Below are 24,473 nucleotides of genomic sequence, written 5' to 3' on the forward strand. Positions count from 1 at the left end.
AAAGAAAGACAGACTTAGCCACCCTCCACAAATTCCTGGTACTGTCCAATAGAAGAACAAATTAGCAGAGGCTGCCCAAAGTAGCTCCAAACTAGAATAATGTCATCATTCACAACTGGAGAAGCAAACCATCTTTTATTTATTTATTTTATTTTTTATTTTTTTTTTTAAAGATTTTACTTATTTATTTGACAGAGAGAGACAGTGAGAGAGGGAACACAAGCAGGGGGAGTGGGAGAGGGAGAAGCAGGCTTCCCGCCAAGCAGGGAGCGTGATGCGGGGCTCAATCCCAGGACCCCGGGACCATGACCTGAGCCGAAGGCAGACGCCCAAGGACTGAGCCACTCAGGCACCCTGCAAACCATTTTTTAAAGAACAACTGTGATTGAGGTTTCCCTTCCTCCAGTGCATTCTCTGAGAAGTTGATCATGACCTTGGCTGTTGGCCTCACAGAGACCTTGTCATTTCCACTAAAGCATACACACTCTTCCCTCTCTGCTGGGGTATTGACAGGAGGGGTGGTCCTGGAGGTCAAAGCCCAACGTGACTGTACTTGGCTTTACTACAGTGAGGAGTGTGCCTCTGGATAAATTCATATTGCAAGTGTTTTATGGGAACTCTCCAGGAAGTAGGAATTCCACTTAGACTTGTTTGGTGAAGAATCCTTTTGAGAAGCAAATAATAGCTCACCCGTGAAATTGGTGATTTGTATGAACTGGGGTTTTCATGGATCAGGTTTGCTTTAAGTGAACTGTGTAATCACAAGCATATATACAGAGAGAGAGAGAGAGAGAGAGACGGGGAGAGGGAGAGAGGGAGGGAGGGAGGGAGGGAGAGAGAATGAGAACCACTTTATCATCTTAAAGCATCTATGAAGGGTGGTACCTGCAATGTGGTGGGTGCCACACAGGCTACGCTGTCTTCCCTCTGGGAGGCAGGCTGCTGGGCACTACACATTTGGTAATCTTGCCCATAAAATGCTGATTGGACACTTATCGTAGAATGCCGAGGGCACTGTAGATTCAAATGGTCCCCATCACAGGCATAGGCGGTGTGGTTTTGCAGGAGTTTGGTTAGATAACCTGGAAAATATTCAGCTGGGTTACAAGAGGCCCAGGAACCCACCACTCCTTCACAGCTTTCTGAGCAGGGGGACCTCGGCTCCCCCAGGGGGAAGGGGCTGGTCAGTCAGAAAGATGGGGGGGCGGAGCTTCCTTAGCAGCTCCCCTGGAGAAGACCCCAAACTGGGCTCGAGGTGAGGCTGAAGGAGCAAGTGCCAGTTTTCCCATCTGGGTTGTAAACCTTGGTCTGGAATGGCCCGTTGGAAGGCTCAGAGGGCTCTTTCCCTTTGGGATTGGCCAGGAGCCAAGAAATCCTGAAGCATCTCTATAAAGCTGGAAAAAAATTCCAAGTGGGTGTCCCTTGGGCATGTAGATGCCTGTCCCTGAAGAGATTTGGGTTCTCTGATCTCCCACTAGCTAGGCCGGGCCTTCCTGGAGGGAGGGGATGCCATTTTATTTTGAGGTCACTACTTCTGGGCACTGGAAAGAAAAGGCAGGGCATCTTGCATGGGGTAAGGGTCTGCTCTGAAGGGAGGGAAGGGGTGGATGGTGGGGCTCTGTCACAGGCTGACCAGTGTCCCACCACAAGTTCATGTTCACCAGGATCTTCAGATGCCCCCTTATTTGGAAATAGGGTCCTTGCAGTTGTAATTAGTTAAGATGAAGTCATACTGGAGTAGGCTGGTCCTTGACAGGTGTGACAATGTCCTTATAAGAAGAGAAGAGACAGAGGGAAGACAGCCATGTAAAGACTGGAGTGATAACATCTAAAAGCCAAGGAACCCAAGGATTGCTTGCAGTCACCATGAACTGGAAGAAACAAGGAAAGATTCTACCATAGAACCTTCCAGAGGCAGCCCAGACCTTCCACACCTTGACCTCAGGTTCCTGGCCTCCAGAGCCCAGAGGGAATGGATTTCTGCTGTTTTCAGCCACCCCAGCCTGTGGTCCTTTGTTACAGCGGCCCCGACAGACTCATACAGGCTCCCTGTCCCTGGCTACTTCTCAAGCAGGCTGGACAAACCACAGGGCCTTGGGCTCTGAGGAGCCGTCTGCATGGCCGGGCAGGTGTGGGCGGCCTGGACCGCTTCTCAGAAAGGAGGAAGGAAGGTTCATCTGAAATGTAGATTCCTTTCCTCCTCACACCTCATGAGGTCAGTTGCAAGGCAGCTGGGAGGGAAGCCAGGGACTTTCTGGTGAAGTGTGTGGGAGCCGGGTTTGGCAGCCCGTAGCCTCTGAGGGGGCGGAGCGGGTGCGGAGGAAGGCAGTTTCAGAACTCCCCTATTCCCACACAGACGGCCCGGGCTGCAGTTATCCCTGCTGAAGTTTCAAAATCCTCTCTGACCATGATTCTCTGCAAAGGGCACCCACTGCAGCTCCCTGGCCTTCCTTGAAAGTCACAGTGAAAGGGACCATGACATCTGCTATAGGTTTGTCACACTTGCCAACCTGAAGGTGAAGAGTGGGAACGCCCACCTTCACATGTAACCCAGGCCTGAGGTCTCTCACTACAACTCCCTTTTTCCTTCCCACCCTTGAAAGAAGAAAGCCAAGGACTCCTACCCTGAGTTGATTTCCCTTGGAGAAGTGGACGAGAGCACTTTGTGAGAGCAGCAAAACTGACATCGGGCCCTGGGGCTATGAGTCAGGGTCCTGCTTATTGGAACAATGTCCTCACTCTCACCGTGCTCCCCACCAGCCACCAAGAGAGGCCGGCCAGAGACCCCTCGGTGGTCCAATGGCAGGTCAGCATTTTCCTGCAGGACGCACGGGTGGACCCTGATAAAGGCAGGAGTTGTGAAAATTCCAGCCTCCTTTATGGGATCTCAGCTGCTCCTTATGAGCCACACCGGGGAACTCAGAGTCAACCTGATGCTTCCCCAGGCCAGCACCCACCCCGAAGCTCCCGAGGCTGGTACCCCTACCCCTGCACCTCCTCAAATTCATCATTAAAACTTTTTTGTCCACCCATCACCACATCATTCACCAGGACCACGCCAGATGACCAGCTGACTAAAATGTTAAATTATTCCTGGGAGCACGACTTCAGCTTAATGGCTTGTCCAACAGGCCATGTGTGACTCTAGCTAGATGAAGGAAATGAGAAGGCTGTGGGGGTGTTGGAGGCAGAAGACGGAAGGGGCCTGGGTCCCAGATTAATGGAGAAGATTAGCAGAGCCTTCTCCACAAACTGGTACATGAATGGAAAAGCCATTACCTTTCTTCTCTCTATTTGTCATGTAGTCTGTCCCCAGTGAACAGAACTTGATCTCTGTGGGGCCATTTGCATCAAAACATGACATGAGTGCATTTGCAGTGGCCTGAACCTCGCTGCATGCCATACTTGTTTTCGGAGAGCGGTATTCTGGAGGCAGAAGCTCAATGCAGAGAATGCCAGTATGTCAGTTCTAACACCATGAGGTACAGAGAAGATACTCCAGCAGTAAAATCTGCTCTGGAGTCAGTCCAATTCCTTCTTCAAAAACCTATGCCTGTGTCCAGACAATGGAATAGTATTCAGCACTAAAAGGAAATGAGTTATGAAGCTGCAAAGACATGAAGGAAACGTCAATGCATAGTATTAAGTGAAAGAAGCCAATCTGAAAAGGCTACAGACTCTATGAGTCCAATGACATGGCATCCTGGAAAAGGCAAAATTATGGCGATGGTAAAAAAAAGAACAGTGGTTGTCGGAGGTTTGGGGGAAGGGAAGGATGAGCAGGGGGAGCACAGAGGATTTCAAAGCAATAAAACTACTCTGCGCGATACTCTAGTGATGAACATAAGTCATGACACATTGTCAAAACCTACAGAACACATAACACCAAGAGTGAACCCAGAGTAAATTATGGACTTTGGTCCATATTCTGATGTGTCAATGTAGGTTCATCAGTTGTAACACATCTACCACTCTTATGGGGAATGCTGATGAAGGGGGAGGCTGTGCCTGCATAGGGACTATGGGTATTTGGGAATTCTCTGTATCTCCCACTCAATTTTGTCATGCACTTAAAACTGTTCTACAAATGAAAGTCTATTTAAAAGAAAAAAAATTAAAACCACCCAGGCTTCCCCAGAATAGTGTTACCTTTGGGAGGAGAGGGGTTCTTGACAGGGAGGGGACATGAGAGTGAGCTGGCAAAGCTCTTTTCTTGATCTGAAGGGTGGCTACATGTTTTATTTTATAAAATTCTCCCAGCTACACATTTGTGATAGGTGCACTTTTTGGTGGGTAAATAAAACTGTTTCTTTAAAAAAAAAGAAAAATCTTTACCTCCAGTTATCTGACCAATGCTTTCAACCAATGAAGAAAGTCTAGACACCATGGAGGTCTATGGAGGATTGATAGGTCAAGGGCAGTTGCAGGATGCCATGTCCTACAGCCAGCCACATCCCCACTAGATGCTACTCTAGAGTGACGGCAGAAGATGCTCATGAGGACGGGCCACCAGCCCTCACACCTCAGGGTCCTCCACAGGTGCTTCCCACACCTCATTCTGATTGGCCCACCATGTCAGAAGCTGCTAAGAGGTCAGGAAAAAGGACAAATTAGAACTACCCATGCTTTTCAGCAACGCAGAGGACGTCAAGGACATTTTCGAGCGGCATTTGAGATGGTAAGTGGGGACACTAGCCAGTTTGGAAAAGGAGGAAAAGTGAGTGGAAATTGAGGAAATCCCAGATGGTTCTTGTGGTACACAGAATAGCACCCCCCACCCCACTGATGTCCCCAGGTCCCCATCCCCAGAGCCTGGGAACATGTTCCTTTACGTTGTAAAAGGGATTCGAAGGTTGTGATTAAGTTAGAAATCTGGAGATGGGAGATGATCCTGGAGGATCTGAAAGGCTCCATATAATCACCAAGGTCCTCATAAGAAGGTTAAAGTCGGTGAAAGATGTGGCAGTGGAACCAGAGGTTGGAGTGATGCAGCCATGAGACAAAGGATGCAAGTGTTTTTAGAAACTGGAAAAGTTGAGGAAACAGATTATGCCCTGAAGACCCCGAAAGAATGCAGTACAGTTGACATCTTGATTTTAGACCTCTGATCTCCAGAGCTGTAAGAAAATAAATCTGTGCTGTTTTAAGCCACCAAGCGTGTGATGATCTGTTATAGCAGCCATAGGAAACAACACAGTTTATTCAGATGACTCCTGAAACAACTTGGTAAAAATGAGGAGAGACACAGGGCTGACGTTATAAGAACTGATGTCCAGGGTCAGATTTTTAAATAACTGTGATTGAGTTAAAGCTAGGAGAGACCTATGTATGCATGTGTGTGTGTAAATACATATGTAAACGGGCCCTAGGTCATATGTAAATTATATTTGTTACTGTGGGTTGAGGTTGAACACATTGTATTAAGCAAGAGGGTGCGTGCAATGTTGGAGTGTGGGCTCCAAGCTAGGAAATGACCACTGGAGAGGCCCAAGGGAATAAGGTTTGCTGAGATCCAACAAGGTCAGAGTGGGTATGACCACACCAGCAGGCTGGAGAAGTAGGAGGTTGTGCCCGAAGCGATTTTGAGGTGGAGCAGTTGCAGATGATGGAAATATCCAAGAGGCCGCCATGGAAGAGGGTGTGAGAAGTGGGTGGCAGGGAAGGTTGCTAGAAATGAGGGTGCCCTCTGGAATAGGCATCGCCCAGGATAAAGGTAGGAACTGGGTTTGAGCAGGAGCCTGCTGCCAAAGTTGACCTTCAACCAGGGGCAGATGACAGATGACCCCCTCCGTCTTGCCAGTGTGCTGTCCCCAGGGAGCACACACACACTCTTTCCGTTTTGTAGGGCAGAGTCAATACATTACTTAGTATTTCAGTCCATTCAGGCTGCTGTAACAAAGCACCACAGATCAGGGGGCTTGTAAACAACAGAAATTCATTTCTCACAGCTCTGGAGGTGGAAAGCCCAAGATCAAGGTACCGGCATGATTACATTTTAGTTAGGTCCCTTTTCCTGGTTTGGAGCTAGCATCACCTTGCTGTGTCCTCACATGGTGAAGGGGCTAGGGAACTCTGTGGCATCTCTTTTATAAGACATTAAAGGATTAGGGAATCTCATTCATAAAGACTCCACCCTAATGGCCTAATCACCTAATACCGTCCCCTTTGGGGGTTAGGATTTCAACGTATGGATTTTAGAGGGACTCTAACATTCAGACTCTAGCGCTTAGCTTCTCCACCCCTTGGTTTCTTGGCTGATTCAAATGAGATCCCTTTTAAAGAATGACTACCCTTGTGGCTTTGTGTTCATGGTTCTCTCTGAATCAAATGCCCCATCACGCTGGATCAGTCAAAAATGCTTTATTTCCTAACAGGCTCAGCCAGAGCTCTGGGTCAAGCTGTATGTGTGTGGGCAAATATTTACTGCCCTGAAAGAAGGCAGAAGAGCAAACTGTTAAGAAATCAGTCCTTAGAGCCTGGCCTGGCCTGGAAATCGTCTGTGGATCCTTTTATTTTTTTAATTTTATTTATTTTTTTTATTTTTATTTATTTATTTTTTTATTCTGTCTCATGCACTCTCTCTCTCTCTCTCTCTCTCTCTCTCTCATTCTCACACTCTCAAATAAATAAATAAATCTTTAAAGGTAGACGGATAATTCATGGGGAAGGAGCCCCTAAGAGTGGCAGAAGCTCTCCTCTGTCTTCAGAAAGACAAGGGGAAGTAACTCTTGAGATTCTCATCCCCATCACCTTTACAAGGAAAACCCATTTATCCAGAAATGTTCAGTGACCAGAGAATGACCAGAATGTAAAGGACCGATTTTTAAGGAAGCATGGGCGTGTTCCAAAGTGTTCTATGAGAGGAAGAAACATTATGCAGGGGAGAAAGGAGGTGTTAGGGCAAAATGAGCTTGGGGTGTATGGGTTAAAACAAAGCAAACACAATTCTTTCCCTGCAGGACTTCCCAGAGCCACAGATACACCAATGCGCATAGCAACTATCAAGCATCAGAAATAGGAGGTAGAATCCTTCACACATAATTGACCAGCACATCATTCTTTTTTTTTAAGATTTACTTATTTGAGAGAGAGAGAGCAGGAGGGGCAGAGGGGGAGGGAGAGAAAGAATCCCAAACAGACTCCACACTGAGCATGGAGCCCGATTCAATCTCACGAACCTGAGATCATGACGCAGAGATCACAACCTGAGCCAAAAAACAATTGTCGGACGCTTAACTGACTGCACCACCCAGATGCCCCCAAGCACATCATTCTTAAGGAAACAATTAGAGTTTCATAAACCACAGTCAATGCTGACAGCTGCATTTAACTTGAAAGATTTCAGGAGGCACTTCAGAATCCCACATGGTTTCAGAATCATCATGCAGTGTCAGCGGACAGGGAGGAAGAGCAGGGAGCAGAGGACTCAACGCCCGAGAGCAGGGTTCACAGTGAGATTAAAATGTGTGACTGTGCCCATCACCTCTCAGCACTGGTGTCCTCATGTTTTATGGTGAGGATCAGATGATATAACAGCACAGCATCTTTATCAGCCATAACCCCACAGCAGCAGTTGAGGGGATTGTTATTGTACTGCCAACCTTGAAGAACACAAATTTACGCAGAACTCTTCGGTGGCTTGCAAATCAAACTGCATTCCCAACCAGCCCTGTCTGCTCTGAGCACTGATGGTAATACATTCAACTCAAAGACAAGTACACAGCCCAGTAGCCATGCTTGTGGTCCAGAAATATCACTGTTCAGCTTGAGGGGAAAGGAAAATTTTCCTTCCCTCCCTCCCTCCCTCCCTCCCTCCCCCCACTTTTTCCTCATCCTCTCTCTCTCTCTCTCTCTCTCTTTCCTTTTTTAAAATAATTAAGGTTATGGGGCACCTGGCTGGCTCAGTCAGAGGAGCACGAGACTCGTGATCTCGGGGCTGTAAGTTCGAGCCCCATGTTAGGTGCAGAGATTATTTAAAAATAAAACCTTTAAAAAATAATTAAGGTTTACAAATTACTAAGATTTAGAACAGGCCAAAGAAGCTGCAAATTCTTCCTCCTTTCTTTGCTGAAGTCAGAGCCCCTCCGCAAGAGTCTGGGTTTTCCAAGAGCTGATGCTGCCTGAGTCACTCTAAGCACAGGATATAAGTACATCAGTTGCTGGCCCCACATCCATGTGCTAAAGTCCCCTAATCACCAGGGTCTAATTTCCCCATCTTCCTTCTGGGAAGAGAGTGGAATTCAATTCTGTTGCCCTTGCTACCCTCCCCCACTTATTTAATGGAGCAGAACCCTCCAATCCATTAATGCTCTAGATAAGAGACTACACCCTTTTATGCACAAATACTCAAAGGTGTTTCTACATGTTTGAAGTTCTTTTCCAGAAAAGGGTTTTTTTTTTCCCCTTTTGTGTTTGTGAGTGTGTTTAGAGAATTGGCAAAAGCAGGAGCAAGGGGGCAGTCCATGAGGCTTTAGGGCAATGAGTCAGTGTTTCTAAGAGTGCAGGAAAGGCCCCACAATGGATGAAGGGCTCACGACTGGGCACCACACACCCAAGATCGTTAAGATCAAAAAGTGAAGTTGATTTAAGTAATTTCTCTAGGCCCAGGTTTGGCACAAGGAAGTTGAACCTGGAGGTTAATTATGGAAAAAACGAGAGCCATCAGCGTGTGTCTGAGGTGTTCAAGGGGGAATTACAAAGACTAGGGACTTCCAAGGATAGCTCTCCTGAACTTAAATAATGAGCTTAGATCCCGGTCCCAAAACAGAGCAGAGGAGGACAGAAGGTGAACTGAGGGTCTGGATTGGAAAGGGACCACACATTCCCTTCGGAGCCCATGGGCGGGGCATATTTCCCACTCCCCCTCACAATCGTGTGGGCCAGTGGAAAGTTCTGGCCAATGGAAAGAGGGTAGCAGTGATGTTTGCCACTTTCGGATCTGGCCCTTGAGATTCTGTGTGACCCTCCACTCCCTCTCTCTCCCCGTCTGCTGTCACATGTGGAAGATAGAAGAGACAGCTCTGAGGACCCAGAAAAGATAGAGGAGGCACAACATGGAAGGAATCTGGGTCCCTGAGTGACTGCACAGCCTCCCCCTTTTCCAATTACACTGGATCATAGCATGAGCAAGAACTAATCCTTTATTCCGTTATTCCCCTAAGATTTGGGAGTTGTTTGTTTCAGCAGCTAGCCTACCCTGTCTAATACTCCTGCATTCTATCAGTTGGTGCTTGTGTTAAGTAGAAAGCTGGCAGGACTTTGAGAAGTACCAAAAACTTCCACCAAACACACCACGTTGGTTTGTGATGCATATTGTTGACACCATTCCACATGACCTTCAGTTCTCCTCTGGGGAGTCATCTCTTTGAGTTAAGACCTTCCTACAATTAAAGTGAGTTAAATTACTAATGAGTTAAAAGGGATTAGAGGTCTCTTTAATTAGTCATCACCCTCCACAATGCCACTGACTTTTAACAAATGCATTGACAAAAGTGGAAAGCAGAGACTAGTGGGCTTGGATGGAACGCTCCCAGGCAGGCAATATACTTGCTTCTATATACTGATGGATGTGGGAGAGGGTGCGGGGCTGTGAACACACTGGTTGGCATGTGTTTCTCCACTCCAGAGAGTGTCGGCCCTAGATCAGAAGCAGCAAAGCATAGAGGTGGTGGCCACAGGCTATGATATGGGGAATTCAGGCTCTGGACCTGCTCAGATCAGATGCTTCTTTGGGGATGTTGAGTAGAATCTCTTTAGACCTCAGCTGTAAAATCAGAGAGTTAAGCCTACTTTAGAGGGTTGATGCGCAAGTGATAAGAAACAGCATAAGTGGGGCACCTTATATGGTGGCTGGCATATCATTTTTCCTTCCCGAGGAGAGCGTGAGTGTACTAGAAGATAAACAGATTGGCAGTCCAATCTCTGGAAGAGAGAGCCTCAGAGAAGGCAAAGACAAGGAGCACTCCAGATCCACTTCTTCCCACCTCCACCTTGGTTTGGCCTTGGGACAAAGAAATCTGGTAAACGAGTAGACGATGTTTGCTTTCATATTCTATAAAATTGCCCCCAAGGAGGGGCTCATCTCCATGATGGGGGGGATCATACCATCAGTCATTTTTCCTCAGGTTTCAGGGGGCCGTGGAAGCATTTTTCAGAGAAATGAGCACAACGCTCCCTGAAAAGAACCAACTAAATGCAAATTTGGGTAAGTTGGCTGGCTTCTGATAAGCCACTTTCAGACTACAAATTCCTGAAATCCAGTCTCTGACCACTTTTCCTCAACAAAGTCAGCGATTCTCTTTGAGAACAAAACTGCTTGGTTTTCTTAAAGCCAAACAGAAATACTATTTCCAAAGGCATTGAACCTACAAACTTCCCATGTTCACTCTTGTTCCAAGAGCATTTAGAGGAATCCCAAAGTGTATTGATTAAAATACTCTCAAATTTCTAATCAGATATGGGAAAAATTAACCCTGGGAGTTGATTGCGAACCTTTGTCGAGTAACGTGACAATGTCCCCTGACTCTCTCTGTGACTTTTCTGCCTTGAGAAATGAACATCCTATGTCTTACAGGGGAGCCACATGGCACCCAGTCACCAGCTTCCAGGCACATGGAGACTTTCCTACTGCCCCAGGACTTGGAATTTTTGTTTCCAATGTTAGTTTCTGGGAGTCACTTACCCAAATATCTTCTGTCTTGTTACTTTCTCTCCCAATACCTCCTTGTTTTCTCTTCCTACACACCTACCCTGTGATTCATCAAGTCCCAGACTTTCCTTTTTAGAATTATATATATTTTAAGTGGATTCTTCTGTGTGGATGCCCATGTGTCAATTTACATGTACGGATTTCAGATCCTTGTGCTCGGCTGGCTAAGCATCGGTCTACACATGTCCTTCTACTGTATGACTTTCCAAATCACTCAAACAAAAACCTCAAGTCCTTTCGTGACTGGGGTCCCTTCTCCCTACGAGACCTCATCTCCTATCATTCTCCCCTTGGCTATGGCCACAGCGGTCTCCTTGTTTCTGAAAAATGCCACCCACATCCCCACCTCAGGATTTTGCTTTGGCTGCTCTATTCGCCTGAAACCGTCTTCTTCCAAATATCTGCTTCTTCCCTCCCTCCCTACATCCTGCCCTTTTTCAAATGTAACCTTATGAGACAGGCCTTCCCCAGCTCCTCTGCAAAACAGCACACCTTCTGCCCCACCACCCCTGATTCTGCTCTATTTCACCGCATGGAGGCCTACTGTCGGCTTCTCCCCTTTTGAATGTAAGAGGGATTTTGTCTTATTTATTGCTCTGTGCCTGGCACCTGAAAAAAATCTGACACAGAAGGGAATGAGCGAGTAGCAGATTCTGATGAATGCTTATAGCAACCAGCTTCACCCAGTACTTACACATCTTAAAATTTCTATTTTCCTGATGCCTCAACATCCCACAAACAGACGATGAGCAGTGATCAGGGACATAAGGCTGGCCCCTGTTACCAGTTCCCCTTCTTGGGCTCCCTGACCATGACCTAGTCACATTCAAACACACCAGTAAAAAGCCTCATGCCTTTGCCTGTGTACTCCAACTAACCCCCAATAAAGGCACTTGCCTACAGGACCTCTCCCTCTCAGCTCCCCACCTGCTTGGTTGAGCTGCTCCCTGGGCACTTCTCACATATGGTCCCCTGTGGGGCCGCCATGCCTCTCTCCTCAAAGATCTATGAGGATAATAAACCCTTTAATTTCATGTGCCTTCCCAAGTATAATTTCCATGGCCATGATGGAGTGATCCCAGGAGAACTTACTCCCCAGTTTACAACACAGTAATATACTATGTTATACATACATATATGTATACATATAACATATATATACAATAATATACATACCTATCTATATACATATACACAGAAAGGAAGGGTATGAATCAATTGATTAAGAATTACTCCAAGCATGCTGTGTTGGACTTGAAATACAATCTTATGATTACACTCACTATTTTATTTTGAACAGGTCTGGTAGGAGCTCCTTCCTGCCTTTTGACCAAAGGTTTCAAATCCTATAAAAAGGAACACCTTGTTTGGTAACCAGGTACTAAACCCAGAAAGTTATTCAGTGAACACCATCTGGATTAGATTAGTGTAAAGGAAACTGGATCAATCCCCATTTGCCTCAAGCACCTAAAAGGATTACTTTTCCTTTTCTTTAGGATGCCGAGTAACCCCCAAACAACAGAGCCACTTGGTGAGTTAAGGCGGGAGACTGCAGTGCATTTGTTAACTTCATGCAACTTTTTACCAGCGCTTGAAACTCAGATATGAAATCTACACTTGATCTTTCCTGCCCGGAATTGGCCAAATTAGAGGCTCTATCCCCAGGTACAACAAAAAGCTCTCAGAAATACTCAGGGAAGCTGACCAACCAGAACGCCCCACACAGCCCAGCCCACAGCCGTGGGGGTGGACAGGTGCTGCCTCCCGGCCCAACCAGTAAACAGCCTTTCAACTTCAGATGGCTTACCTCCCGTCTGCCCACTGCCGAAATGTGTAGGATGATCAAGGGACATGGGATCCGTTTAAGGTTGAAATGAAACTTCAGGGCATGCATTTTGTGTTTCATTCAGTTAATTGGAAAATTATAGAGTGATTTCACAGCTCGTAATACTGAAACTTTTTTTTAAAAGATTTATTTATTTATTTATTTGACAGAGAGAGACACAGTGAGAGAGGGAACACAAGCAGGGGGAGTGGGAGAGGGAGAAGCAGACTTCCCATGGAGCAGGGAGCCCATGTGGGGTTCCATCCCAGGACCCTGACATCATGACCTGAGCAGAAGGCAGATGCTTAATGACGTCCGAGCCATCCAGGCGCCCCACGAAACTTTTTTTGTTCCTTACACTTTAGAAATGATGGTGTTTGGTGAGTAGTGCCATAAACTTCAGAAAGCCATTTGGAAGGTTGCAACAATTAGATTTAGGGGCAAAACAGGTTTGCTGTACTTGTGATGGAATGCGTTTTGTTTCCTGGAACAAAACCAGAGCATGCAAGTTTCTAAAAGTTGAAACAAATGTAAACAGCGTATCCCAGAGGCGGTGCTTGGGAACAGGCTGGGCGACCCTTAGGTCCCTTACAGCCTCCTCACTGGATCAGTGGAGGATCTTGGACAGGTCATCTGGCTTCCCCCTTCTTTTGCCTTAGAATTAGGGGAAGTAACAATATTTCTCCCTTTGTATTTCACAGACACAGGGGAGGCTGGACAAATGTAAAGAAATGCGGGCGCCCACACAGTAATTGGGCTGGCCTGGCCTTCCTCTTGATATTCATCCTTAATTGAGTCCCTGGCATGCTCCCCCCAGGGCAGGTTTAAAACTCCCCCAGCCCGCTCAGCTTCACCAAACCGCCCTGTGGACCCGTGCTTCCTTAATTCTGCCAGGAGCTGCTTATTTACTCTTCTGTATCCCTCCTTTGTGGACGTTTTTTTTTTTTCTTTCTGACTGTCCTCATCGTACACTTGTTATTCTTAATCTGTTACCTAATTTTATATACAACCATTTAGGCACCAGCTAAGTGATTACACCTCTCACTTTTGAGCCCCATTTTGTCTCCTTTATTCTCCACCACCCCAGAGTCCTTCTCTAGTAATTGACTCCTGGCCATTATCTTCTGGGTGGTTAGGTTGAGGAAGATCTGACCCTGGTCCTTGGTATAGGCAGCTGATCCTCATTATTCACAGATTCTATATTTGTAAATTCACCTACTCGCTAACATTTATTTGTAACTCCCAGATCAACAGTTGCAGGGTTTTCCTAGCTCAAAACAATTTTGTTAGCAACAGGCACTGTCCCACCTGAGGTAGAACGAGACGACCCTCTGCCTTCTGGATTCAGCTCTCATATCAAAAACAAGTGTCCTGGGGCACCTGGGTGGCTCAGTCCATTAAGCATCTGCCTTCGGCTCAGGTCATGATCCCAGGGTCCTAGAATCGAGCCCCGCGTCGGGCTTCCTGCTCCGCAGGAGTCTGTTTCTCCCTCTCCCTCTGTCTGCCACTCCCCCTGCTTGTGCTCTCTCTCTCACACACACATAAATAAATAAATAAATAAATAAATAAATAAATAAATAAATAAATAATAAACCTTATATATGAGATAAAGTAGGATTTATATATCCACGTGATTGCTAGCCTCCCAAATGGTTACTGTTCATATATAATTCAAACATGCAGAATCACTTTCTGGGATTGCCTTCAGAGCACGTCTCCATGTGGTAGAACTTTGTTTTTGATTTCTAAAAGAATATAATTATATTCATTCCTACTGTTTTTATAAAAATCTCCAAACTTTAAAAAAATAAAATCCTTGCCATCTTCTAGCTCTTATGATCTTCACACCAGCTCTCAGAGATACCAGGGAAGTCTTTTGCTTTGTGCGAAAAGGTCATACAGCCAGCTGGTGATGGGGCCAGAACAAGGCTCCACTCTGACGCCTGGTATAGAGTCTCTTCTCCGGATTCAAGGGGCTCCTCACTAACCCTGAATCCAGGGCTCTGAATGAAGGAAGAACTGCTCATCACTTCTCCCTCTACAATTTGTTATAATATTATGCTTAATGCTGGGGTAGAGGATGCACAGGGGGTGTTTAAAACACTAGGGGCAGAAGGGGGGGCAATAAAACCAGCAGGTGACACATCCAAGAGGCCAGAGGGCTTTCAAGTGGAGGGTGACACCTGCAGAAAGAGCAGGAGCCAACCAAGTGAACGTAAGCCTCAGGCATCGGGGCAGATATGCAAAGGCTCAGAGGGCATGTGTAGACATTCTGCACAGCCAGCCAGCGTGCAGAGTATGAGGTCAGGGGCAAAGACTGGAGAAGGAAGCGGTGCCCTGCTAACGAGTCTGAACTTCCATCTAAAGGCAGATGGGAGCTACTGCGGGCTTGTATGCAGGGGAGTGATGCTGTTCAGATTTGCAATTCAGAGAAATCCTTCTAGCAGTCTGTGTTGGGTGGACTGGAGAGACCCATGATGAAATTAGGGTGGTCGCAATCCTGCTGGGGAGCACTGATGCAGGTCTTGGGGATGGGGTGGGAGCAGCTGAGACCAGAATCAACATCACGGATGTACGACCTGAGCATTGCGTACAGCCCCACGCTCAGCCCACACTTGGTTTCACGCTCTGCTGTCACCATCTTGAAATTCTTCATAATTTAATCTTTGTATTCGTGTTTTGTAAGCGAAGCCCAATAGGACGATGGGGGATGTGCGTGGGCAGAGGAGTCACCCACACTATGAGCTGCCAGTGTTCCTTATGCCTCGTTCTCATGGTGATTTGAGATGCCCTGAGCACAGAATTCTGGTGGACCCACAATAGCGATGCATCCAGGAAAACCCAAAGTGAGCATCAGAAAGGCATATTCCATCCAGGATGGTAAACAGAGATGCGGACTACAAGCACCGAGCCACCATAGCTTCCACTAGAATCAGAACTGGCTTTGAACCAAAAGTGAGGCAATGGCATTGTGAGAAAGAGGAATGACCACGGAGCCCCATCACATCTGTCGTTACTTGTGTTACTCACATCTGTCGTTACTTGTGTTACTCCCTGCGTGAGCCAGCTGCCTGTGCTGAAAACGAGGACAGGGAAGGGACGGAAAAGTAGTGGGACCTTTCAGCCCTTCCTCACACGCCCGTAAGCCAAAGGTAGAGAGTGGTGATGAGTGTGCAGTATACGTGCACCATGAGAGTTGGGTCATTTCTGTGATCCCATAGATGCACTCAATGCTCCTACATCTGCACTTAAAACTGGTATCACCTGGGGCACCTGGGGGGCTCAGTTGGTTGAGCGTCCAACTCTTGGTTTCAGCTCAGGTCAGGATCTCAGGGTCATAGGATCGAGCCCCACATTGGGCTCCACTCTCAGTGCAGAGTCTCCTAGAGATTCTCTCCCTCCCTTTACCCCTCCCCACTCCGCTCTCTCTCTCTCTAAAAATAAATAAATAAATCTTTAAAAAAAACTGGCATTGCCCAACATGAAGAGGAACAATAAAATCCACACTAATAACTTCAAGTGCTCATTTTCTTTACTCAGGATGACACGGAGAGCAAATATAAACACCATGACAAGTTGGGAGAGAGACCATAGAAGGAAGGAGAAAGCTTCCGATTTTCGTGCCTTTAACAGCACATTGCCCCTGATTTCTGAGCGACAGCCCCCATGTTCACTGTGCACCAGGCCCTGCAAATTATGCAGTTTGTCCAGACTGAAATGACAGCGATTTTGGTCCTAGAAGGAGTGGGGGCAGGGGACAAGGGCAGCCGGGGGTCAGAGGGGATGCGGCATCAAGGACAGGGAAGACAAGGCAATGACTCCAGGTTTTGCACTGGTGGTACATCCACCAGGGAAATTCAGCTCTGAGACACTGGTGTTGTGGGTCTGTTCCACAGTGCCTGTGGGCATCCCTTGGAGCACCCGGGGGTGGACACTCCCAGAGGGGCCCTGGAGCATCCTCCGGCAAGTCTGCCGGCCACATAGAGGTGGTGCCTGAAGCCCCGGGCAATGGTTGGTGGCAGAACCATGGTCAGGACCAGGGGGGAGAGGGAGGATGCAGACACTCAAGAGATGGGGCAACAAAGAAGGCCCCAGAAAGGAGTCTGAGAGGGAGGGCCACAGAAGGAAGGCAAGGGCTCAGGGTGGCTGTGGGGGAGAGGCAGATATCAGAGGGTTGACCCAAGTGGGGTTCCGTTAGCTCGACTGGCTGTGAGCAAAGTGCCCAGTCTCTCCCTGCCTCAGGAGGGCATGTATACAATGAGGATCAGGACAGCACCACTTACAGGAAGTGCTCAGTAAGTGCTCCCAGCTTCCGGTCCTTCCTCGACTTGGGGGAGCGTCACTGTAACCTTCACACGGGTTCTCCTTGCGCATGTCTCTGCGTCCGAATTTCCTCTTTTCAAGGACACCAGTCATATTGGATTGCCCCCGCCCCCGGCCCCGACAACCTTGTCTTAACTCCATTACTTCCATAAAGACGCTCTCTACGAGGGAGGTCCTGTTCTGAGGTAGCAGGGGTAAGGACTCTGACATATCTTCCCGGTGGCACAGGTGGGGGGACACAATTCAACCCCTAACTGCTCTGCCCAGAGTCAACTCTATACAAACATTCTCTATTATTATTACCTCCTTTCGTTCTCCTTCTGTTCAAAGGTATGAGGAAGAGACCAACAAGGGGCAGTTTGAGTTTGGGGAACGCACACGTGTTGTGGCCACCATCTCCATGACGACGTGACGTCTCTCAAGCAGCACTCAGCTGCCCAGGGGAAGGTAAATATGTGAAGCAAAGAGGGGGAACAAAGAAAAAGAAACAACACATTCTGGTAATGAGACAAAGACAACTCTGGGCAGAAATACTGACAGTAAAGGAGAGAGGGAAGGCCACTCACTGTCCTTGCTCTCCCACAGCTGCCCAGGAGCCCATGGGGGGACTGCGATACAGATGGACAGAAATAAACACCATCCCCTTCTCAACTTAAGCCAATACACTGTTCCCTACACATGCATAGCAGGAAAATCAACTTTTGGTAATTTATTAAAATAAATAATAGGTGTAGTCTGTGGAGTAGAAAGGTCTCGGGAGCCTGCAGCCAAGTGGAGGACTTCTACTAACCGAAGTCCTGATGCTCTTTGAAATGGTAAGAGTTGCCGCATCTGATCTCGAGATAAGCAAAAGGTAATAAACAGAATGAGTCACTGGAAGTGTCAAGCTGGGCATCACCTTCACAGAAGGTATTTCTGGGGCTAATCTGGAAGTCATCAATCCCAAAGGAAAAGACAGATGGAGCCGGGAGGTGAGTCAAAGCTTAGGAAGCGAGGTACTGCGGGTCTTCTTGCAGAGGGGGCAGCTCCAGAGCGGAGTACCAACTGCGGCGGTCGGCATCATGGCAGGGCAGGCGTTTAGAAAGTTTCTTCCCCTCTTTGACCGAGTTTTAGTTGAAAGGGGCGCAGCTGAAACTGTAACCAAAGGAGGTATTATGCTTCCAGAAAAATCTCAAGGAAAAGTGTTGCAAGCAACAGTAGTAGCTGTTGGATGGGGCTCTAAAGGAAAGGGTGGAGAGATTCAACCACTTAGTGTGAAAGTTGGAGATAAAGTTCTTCTCCCAAGATATGGAGGCACCAAAGTAGTTCTAGATGACAAGGATTATTTCTTATTTAGAGATGGTGACATTCTCGGAAAGTATGTGGACTGAAATCATTATTAAAATGGCATGAAGTGGAGCTGCCCATTCCAGTGAAGTTGTGAAATCTTTCATCATGTAAATAATTTTCATGTCTCTCTTTTATAATAAACTATTGGTATCCAAACTAAAAAAAAAAAAAAAAAAAAAAAGCTTAGGAAGCGAGCGAGCGAGCGGGGGCGGCACTCTGACGTAGGCGCAGGGTTGGGAAGGGAACGGTGGAAATCATCTGTAGGGCAGCAGGGCGGCTCTCGGCAAGGCCAGGGGCAAGCGGCCTCTCCTCCATGCCTCTCTCCCTAACCCAAACCCCCCTCCCCGCCCCATGCTGTCCTGCCACTTCATCCCAAAGCAACATTGGCAGTGCCTTCTCTGTAGCCGTTCCCCTTGGCAAAGCTCCAGGTTCCAGAACCTTTCCCTCTTCACCCTCCCCTGCTCTAAGACCTGCTTATCCTGAATTGAAGACCCTCACGGCTTTGCTAGACACACTGCCAACGAAAAGGAGCCATGAATCCGTGGGCGCATCTGTCAGCCACAAGAGGGCCACGCCCACCTTCACTGGACATCAAAGCTCACTCCGGAATTGTGAGTGACGTGACATCACATTCCTCCCTGTGTGACGCACTGAGAGCACCAGGTCACTGCTGTGACGGTCCTGCACGAATGCATGAGAATAAAACCAAGAAGAAACGTCAGACAGATCCAAACTCGGGGACATCCTGTAACATAACCGTCTTGGAATCTTCACAAAGGCCAGCATCAGGAAAGATTAAGACTGAAGGACTGTTCCAGGTTGCAAGGACACTAAGGAGACGTGACAGCTGAAAAGAACAGTGAGCAGGGATCTTCTGTTTTGTTCTAAAGTATGTTATGGGGACGACCAGTGAAACCTGAATGAGGTCTGTAGCTTAGAAAACATTATTGCAGAAGGTTAATCTCCTGATTCTGATCACTGTTCTTGGTTAGGTAAGCCCCTGTTCTTGAGGGACACACAGAAGGGTTTAGGAGTAAAGGACATCTTGCTTGTGACTTAAAAAGGAATAAAGCAAATGTGATAAAATGGCAACATTTGGGGAATCTGAGTGAAGGGTATAAAGGAAGTCTCTGCACTATTCTTGCAAATGTTCCGTGTCTAGAAAAATAATAAGTTTTTAACATTTAATAAGCACACAGATGGATTGAAAAGTGTGCAGTGCTTTCCCATAGGTCTCAGCCTTGGCTGCACATCAGAGTCACCTCAGGAGATTTAAAAATATCGATGCCCCGGTCCCAGCCCAGAGATGCACATTCACTTAGCCTGGGGTGAAGCTCCAGACATCAGTACATCTGAAAAGCTCCCCCGAGGTGACGCTAGCTGCCCAGAGGAATGACAAACAGGCTGTGGTATTATCAGATGAGCGGGGAGCTCTGAGCGGGGGTCTTTCTGAGCCCCCTCAGCTCTGCTTCCTGTGAGAGCTGATCCTGGGAGCAACACAGAGACTCAAAACCAGAGCAGGGTCCTGGGTCCAATCTTGGTCCTGCCACTAATAAGCTGGGGAACAACCGGGCCAGAGGAGACCGACCAACAGCTACCTCAAGACAAAATGATTCAAAAACCCTCCCCTCCTTGGGCCCTAGTGCCCTGGGGTGGTTTACACAGGATGACAGCCCCAAATCCTTGTGACATCCAGGCGGCAGAAAAAGAATTGGGTGAGTAGGGTTGACTGATTTCTGGTATTGCTGGCAGGTTCAATCACAGTTTGCATGACTCCCCGCAGGCCCCTCCCTTCACAAGGACTGAAGTCTAAGAGGGTTCTCAGAAAAGGGGAAAGAGGAGGCAGGAGGACACCAGTCTTCCTCCAAGCAACAGGGAGGCAAGCTGGCGAGGCCAGGCCCCCGAGGGGCAACCAGGCACCTACCACTGGCCCCTCCAGGAGGCAGCCCTGACCCAGGCTCTGTGGGAAGAAGGTGCTAAGAAAGGCCTGAGGTTCTGTCCTGATCCCAGAGCTCAACCTCTGCCCTGCTCTAGAACCCCCCCTCCTAAAACTGTGCTGCTCAGGATGGTGGTCCCGGCCACACATGGCTACTGAGCACTTGAGATGTGGCTGGTCAGAATTGAGATGTGCTGTGTCATATGCACATCAGATTTCCAAGACTTTGCGAGCCAAAAAGAACTGTAAAAGTCTCATTAATAATTTTTAACATATTGGGGTGCCTGGGTGGCTCAGTTGGCTAAGCATCTGTCTTTGACTCAGGTCATGATCTCAGGGTCCTGGGATCGAGCCCCAAGGTCAGTGGATGGGTCAGGTGGGTGGGGCTCTCCCCTCAGCAGGGAGTCTGCTTCACCTTCTCCCTCTGCCCTTCCTCCCCCTGCTTGGGCTTGCTCGTGTGCTCTCTCTCTCTCTCTCTCTCTCTCTCTCTCTCAAATAAATAAACAAAAATCTTTAGAAAAAAAATTTTTAACACATTTACTAATGTTCAAATGATGATACTTTGGATGCTTTGGTTAAATACTATTTACTATGGAAATTCATTTCACCTCTTTCTCTTACTTTTTCCAATGTGGCTACTAGAATATTTAGTGTTCCATGTGTGGATTTGCATCATAGTTTTCTTGCACAGCTCTGTTCTGAAGTCTGTATATTGTCCTTTGTGACTTGTCACCCTGGTAGAATTGTATGACAGTCTAATGGAGGAAGGGTTTAGTACACAATAACATCAGCCCTGGACCCCAAAAGCCCTGCAGTGCGAACTGCTAAAACTTTTCCCTGTGGCTCTCAGGCTTCTGTGACTCCAGCAAATTCACCCTTCCCCACAGCCCACCAAAGCACAGGTATTGTCAGGTAATGTCCATTCCTCGAAGCTTGCTTGAACAACAAATTGAGAATTATATTAATTTACAACCTAACACTCAACACTGCGATTTTAACCCAATCTGTGAGACTGAACCACAAACACTTGACATTCTTTTTTTTTTTAATTTGACATTCTTAAAGTAAAGCTTTCTATTAATATATCAGACCTTGTATACTCTACCTAATGCTTTACGTTCCCACAAAAGAGAAGATGTCGGTGATAAAGATAAATGGTGCAGAGTAGACTAAAGTCTACATTCCAGAAGGTTCCACAAGATTCCAGGGAAGCCTTCTGTTTGGGTTTGGTTTGCATGTCACTATCCAGACTGCCTTCTAAGGATAAGAGTCCCTTTGCTTCTGTGTGTGTGTGTTTTAGCTACCCAGACAACAGTAATTAAGACATTCCCTCTCCTCTGGTCAAGTCTTCCTCACACTAACAGGCTTGGGGCCATGGAGAGCCAAGGTGGGTTTATCTGTGTTCTGTTTACAGAGACTGATCTTCTTCTCTATGGTCTGATTTTATCCTAGACTCAGCCTGGTACAATCCATGCTGTGTATAGAGCCTCCATGTTTAAAAAACAAAAACAAAAACAAAAAAAACCCCTTAAATTCAGTGACTCTTCAGGTCTCTAAGGGACTTTTCCAGAAACCACCAAGAAAGAAACAGGATGTTTTACTGAGGTCTGGTGGTTTGGGATGTAGGACCCAAGTGACTGGTATGGACACAAAGTCACTCCCATAACATGGATGGGTGCTTGACAACATTGTGAGAAATTTTCCCAGCTCAGAAAATTACAACCTATTCATTGTTCTGTTGAATCTAGGGGCTGAATACGATGCTTCAGTTTCTTTCTTTCTTTCTTTCTTTCTTTCTTTCTTTCTTTCTTTCTTTCTTTCTTTCTTTCTTTCTTCTTTCTTTCTTCCTTTCCATATAGTATATGATCTCTATGGCCAAGAGAAAGGAGAGACAGAGAGAACAAAACATGTACTCTATGTTAAAATATACATATGTGATAAAAAAAATCACTGTTCGCTATTTAATGTCCTGAGAAGGGAACAACTAGGAAAGAGCATTTTCATAATAAAGTTTTCCTGCCTATTTTTATAACATCAATATCAAATGTAGGAGGCATTTGGGAAAATCAATAATGTCTCTAGACCTACATTTTAAAAATTGTATTGAAAAAAAGAAAAGCAATATCTTGCAAGAAGATACTCTGGAAAAAATACACTTATGCACATAGAGAGATAGATGGTTAGTCAAAATCTTTTATATAGAGAGGTATGTACAGTTGTGTCTATGTATATATAAACACAAATATGTTTTCACTTTCATTGCAGGAAGCCATATTCATTTTAAAAACATACCAGTCTTTGCTTAAGAACATGATGCCTTTTTATAAAAGGGTGTCAGGGGGAGGCACTTTGATTTCTTACATGAACTGATTCTCGAAAACTCTAGTTCTATCACACCAAATGGGCAGGAATGAGAAAAGGAGCGAAGCCCTCCCATTGGACAGCATTCTTACATCACCCACTTTAAAATTAAATCTGAAACAGAGTTCTGACAGGCCTGCTATTTTCTTCAGTGCCAACAGCCACACAATAGGCCTTTTTTTTTTTTTTTTTTTTTTTTTTTTTTTTTTTTGGACAAAGCTCTTAGAAATGCCTGGAGATTCAGATGTACTGAGTCACCAAACTGTACAAATACAGCACACCCGTTCCTGCTGGTGCCCCGTTCAGCCTTTTGGAAACTATACTGTATCTTCTCTGTGTTTGGCAGAAGGAAAGAAATATTTTCATTAGGGTTCCAACCTGTCTGAAAGAGGGGTGACTGAGGAGGGTCAGGTCTGAAAGTGGGTGGCTGTCCTTTGATCTGGTGGCCTCTGAGCAGGGGTGACAGCTGTCATTTCAGAGGGATCTGCGGGCTTTCCTTCTACTCCGTGTGGGTGCTGCCACGGTGCTCAACCCCATGACCACATCGACTTCACAGTGCACCCTGGTAAGGAATGACATTCAGCACCGCGTGCTGAACAATGTTGCTCTGAAGTAACACTATTCACTCAATTAGTGCCCTTAGAAACATTGTAACATGTTATAACAGGCAGCACAGACAGGTGGACACAATGTTTCACAGACCCATCCAGTGGGTATGAGTGTGCCAGGAGACATCTGAACCCGGATGTGCAGAGGTGGGTGGGATGGGGGTAGGGGTGGTAGAGAGATGGTGCAGGAGGGAGGAGGAGGAAAGGAGGACGAGGCAGTGGGAGGCGCCGAGGAGAGGCAGATCTCTGCACAGTTTTCGCGACTTTAACTCTCTCTTTTAAAAATTCAAATCATATCGCACCCCCCCCATGATTGCTTCGTTGAGTTGTGAAATAATTGAGAGGCGTTGCAAATGCATCCTCGCACTGCGAGTGAGCAACCGACTTCAAGTCTGAACAACTCCCTGGAGTGATATTTTAGTTTGACGATAATGATGGCGAATAATGTGAGCTGGAAATCAGGAGGGCAAAAGGGCCAGGGGCACAGGCAAGTTCCATAGAGGAAAGGGGTGGGGTGGGGTTGCCCGGGGTCCAGGTGTGTGTTGGGGGCGGGTGGCAGGTGTTGAAGCACCACAGTGGCTGGATCTCCATTTCCTCAGCTTTCAAGAACTGGACACCTCTTGGTGACTGTAGGAGGCAGCTGGCCTTGAAGGGTGCCAAGGAGCCATCTCTAGGTGAGCCACACTCACCTTTGGTTACTACAAATTTTCCCCACCCTCTTCAGATTCTGAACAGGTAGAAAATAAAACAGGGACATGCCCCTGGTCTAGCCCAGCGTTCCTTAAGTCCAGCATGAGGACAGGATCATTCCTTGCAGTGGGGGCTGTCTGTGCCTCTTTGGAGGTTTAGTAGCATCCCTGGCTTTCACTCACTAGACAACAGCACCACCGCTAGTTGTGACACATAAAATTACCTCCAGACATTGCCAAATATCCCTGGGAGCGAGGGGACAAAATCTCCCCAGATTGAAAGCCACTGGTTTAGACCAAACATTAGGACAAGCTGAGTTTTCACCAGGTAAAGATAGCCATCTACTACAAGGACCAGATGGCATTGGGGGTTAAGGTTGACAACCCCAAATAACATGCCTGGACCAACCAGAGACAAACACAGAAGTCTGAGACCGGCAGGCCTTTTGCCTTGAAGCACTGATTGATGGTTTTAGGGAGTCATAACTATTTAAAAAGGATTCTGGAGAGGGGGCACCTGGGTGGCTCAGTTGGCTAAGCATCGGACTCTTGATTTCGGCTCAGGTCATGATCTCAGGGTCCTGAGGTCGAGCCCAGTGATTAAGATTCTCTCTCTCCCTCTCCCTCTGTCCCCTTCCCCCCCACACACTTTCTAGATAGATAGATAGATAGATAGATAGATAGATAGATAGAT

General features: G+C 46.9%; 1 protein-coding gene, 1 long non-coding RNA gene and 1 pseudogene across 9 annotated transcripts in view; 2 read left to right on the plus strand and 1 right to left on the minus strand.

The window, feature by feature from the left end:
* Positions 1–24,473, minus strand: part of EVA1C (eva-1 homolog C) — a 72,576-nt gene that overhangs the window by 37,817 nt on the left and 10,286 nt on the right. For 7 of the 8 annotated variants that reach the window (XM_073891221.1, XM_073891220.1, XM_073891218.1 and 4 more), the window contains exon 2: positions 886–1,082. The exons of the other annotated variant lie outside the window; for it this stretch is intronic. In XM_073891221.1, coding sequence (XP_073747322.1) covers positions 886–1,082 — 197 coding nt within the window. The remainder of the gene's footprint in view (positions 1–885; positions 1,083–24,473) is intronic. 8 annotated transcript variants of the gene reach the window in all.
* On the plus strand, positions 17,171–18,643 carry LOC112820644 (10 kDa heat shock protein, mitochondrial pseudogene; annotated as a pseudogene).
* LOC141372516 (uncharacterized) overlaps positions 18,656–24,473 on the plus strand; it is an 11,485-nt gene continuing 5,667 nt past the window's right edge. Inside the window, exon 1 of the long non-coding RNA XR_012377783.1 lies at positions 18,656–19,074. This is a non-coding gene — a long non-coding RNA (uncharacterized lncRNA). The remainder of the gene's footprint in view (positions 19,075–24,473) is intronic.

This window comes from Callorhinus ursinus, unplaced genomic scaffold, assembly GCF_003265705.2.
Source record: "Callorhinus ursinus isolate GAN/ISIS: 27379988/994484 unplaced genomic scaffold, GSC_fseal_2.0 scaffold1, whole genome shotgun sequence".
Classification (NCBI taxonomy): domain Eukaryota; kingdom Metazoa; phylum Chordata; class Mammalia; order Carnivora; family Otariidae; genus Callorhinus; species Callorhinus ursinus.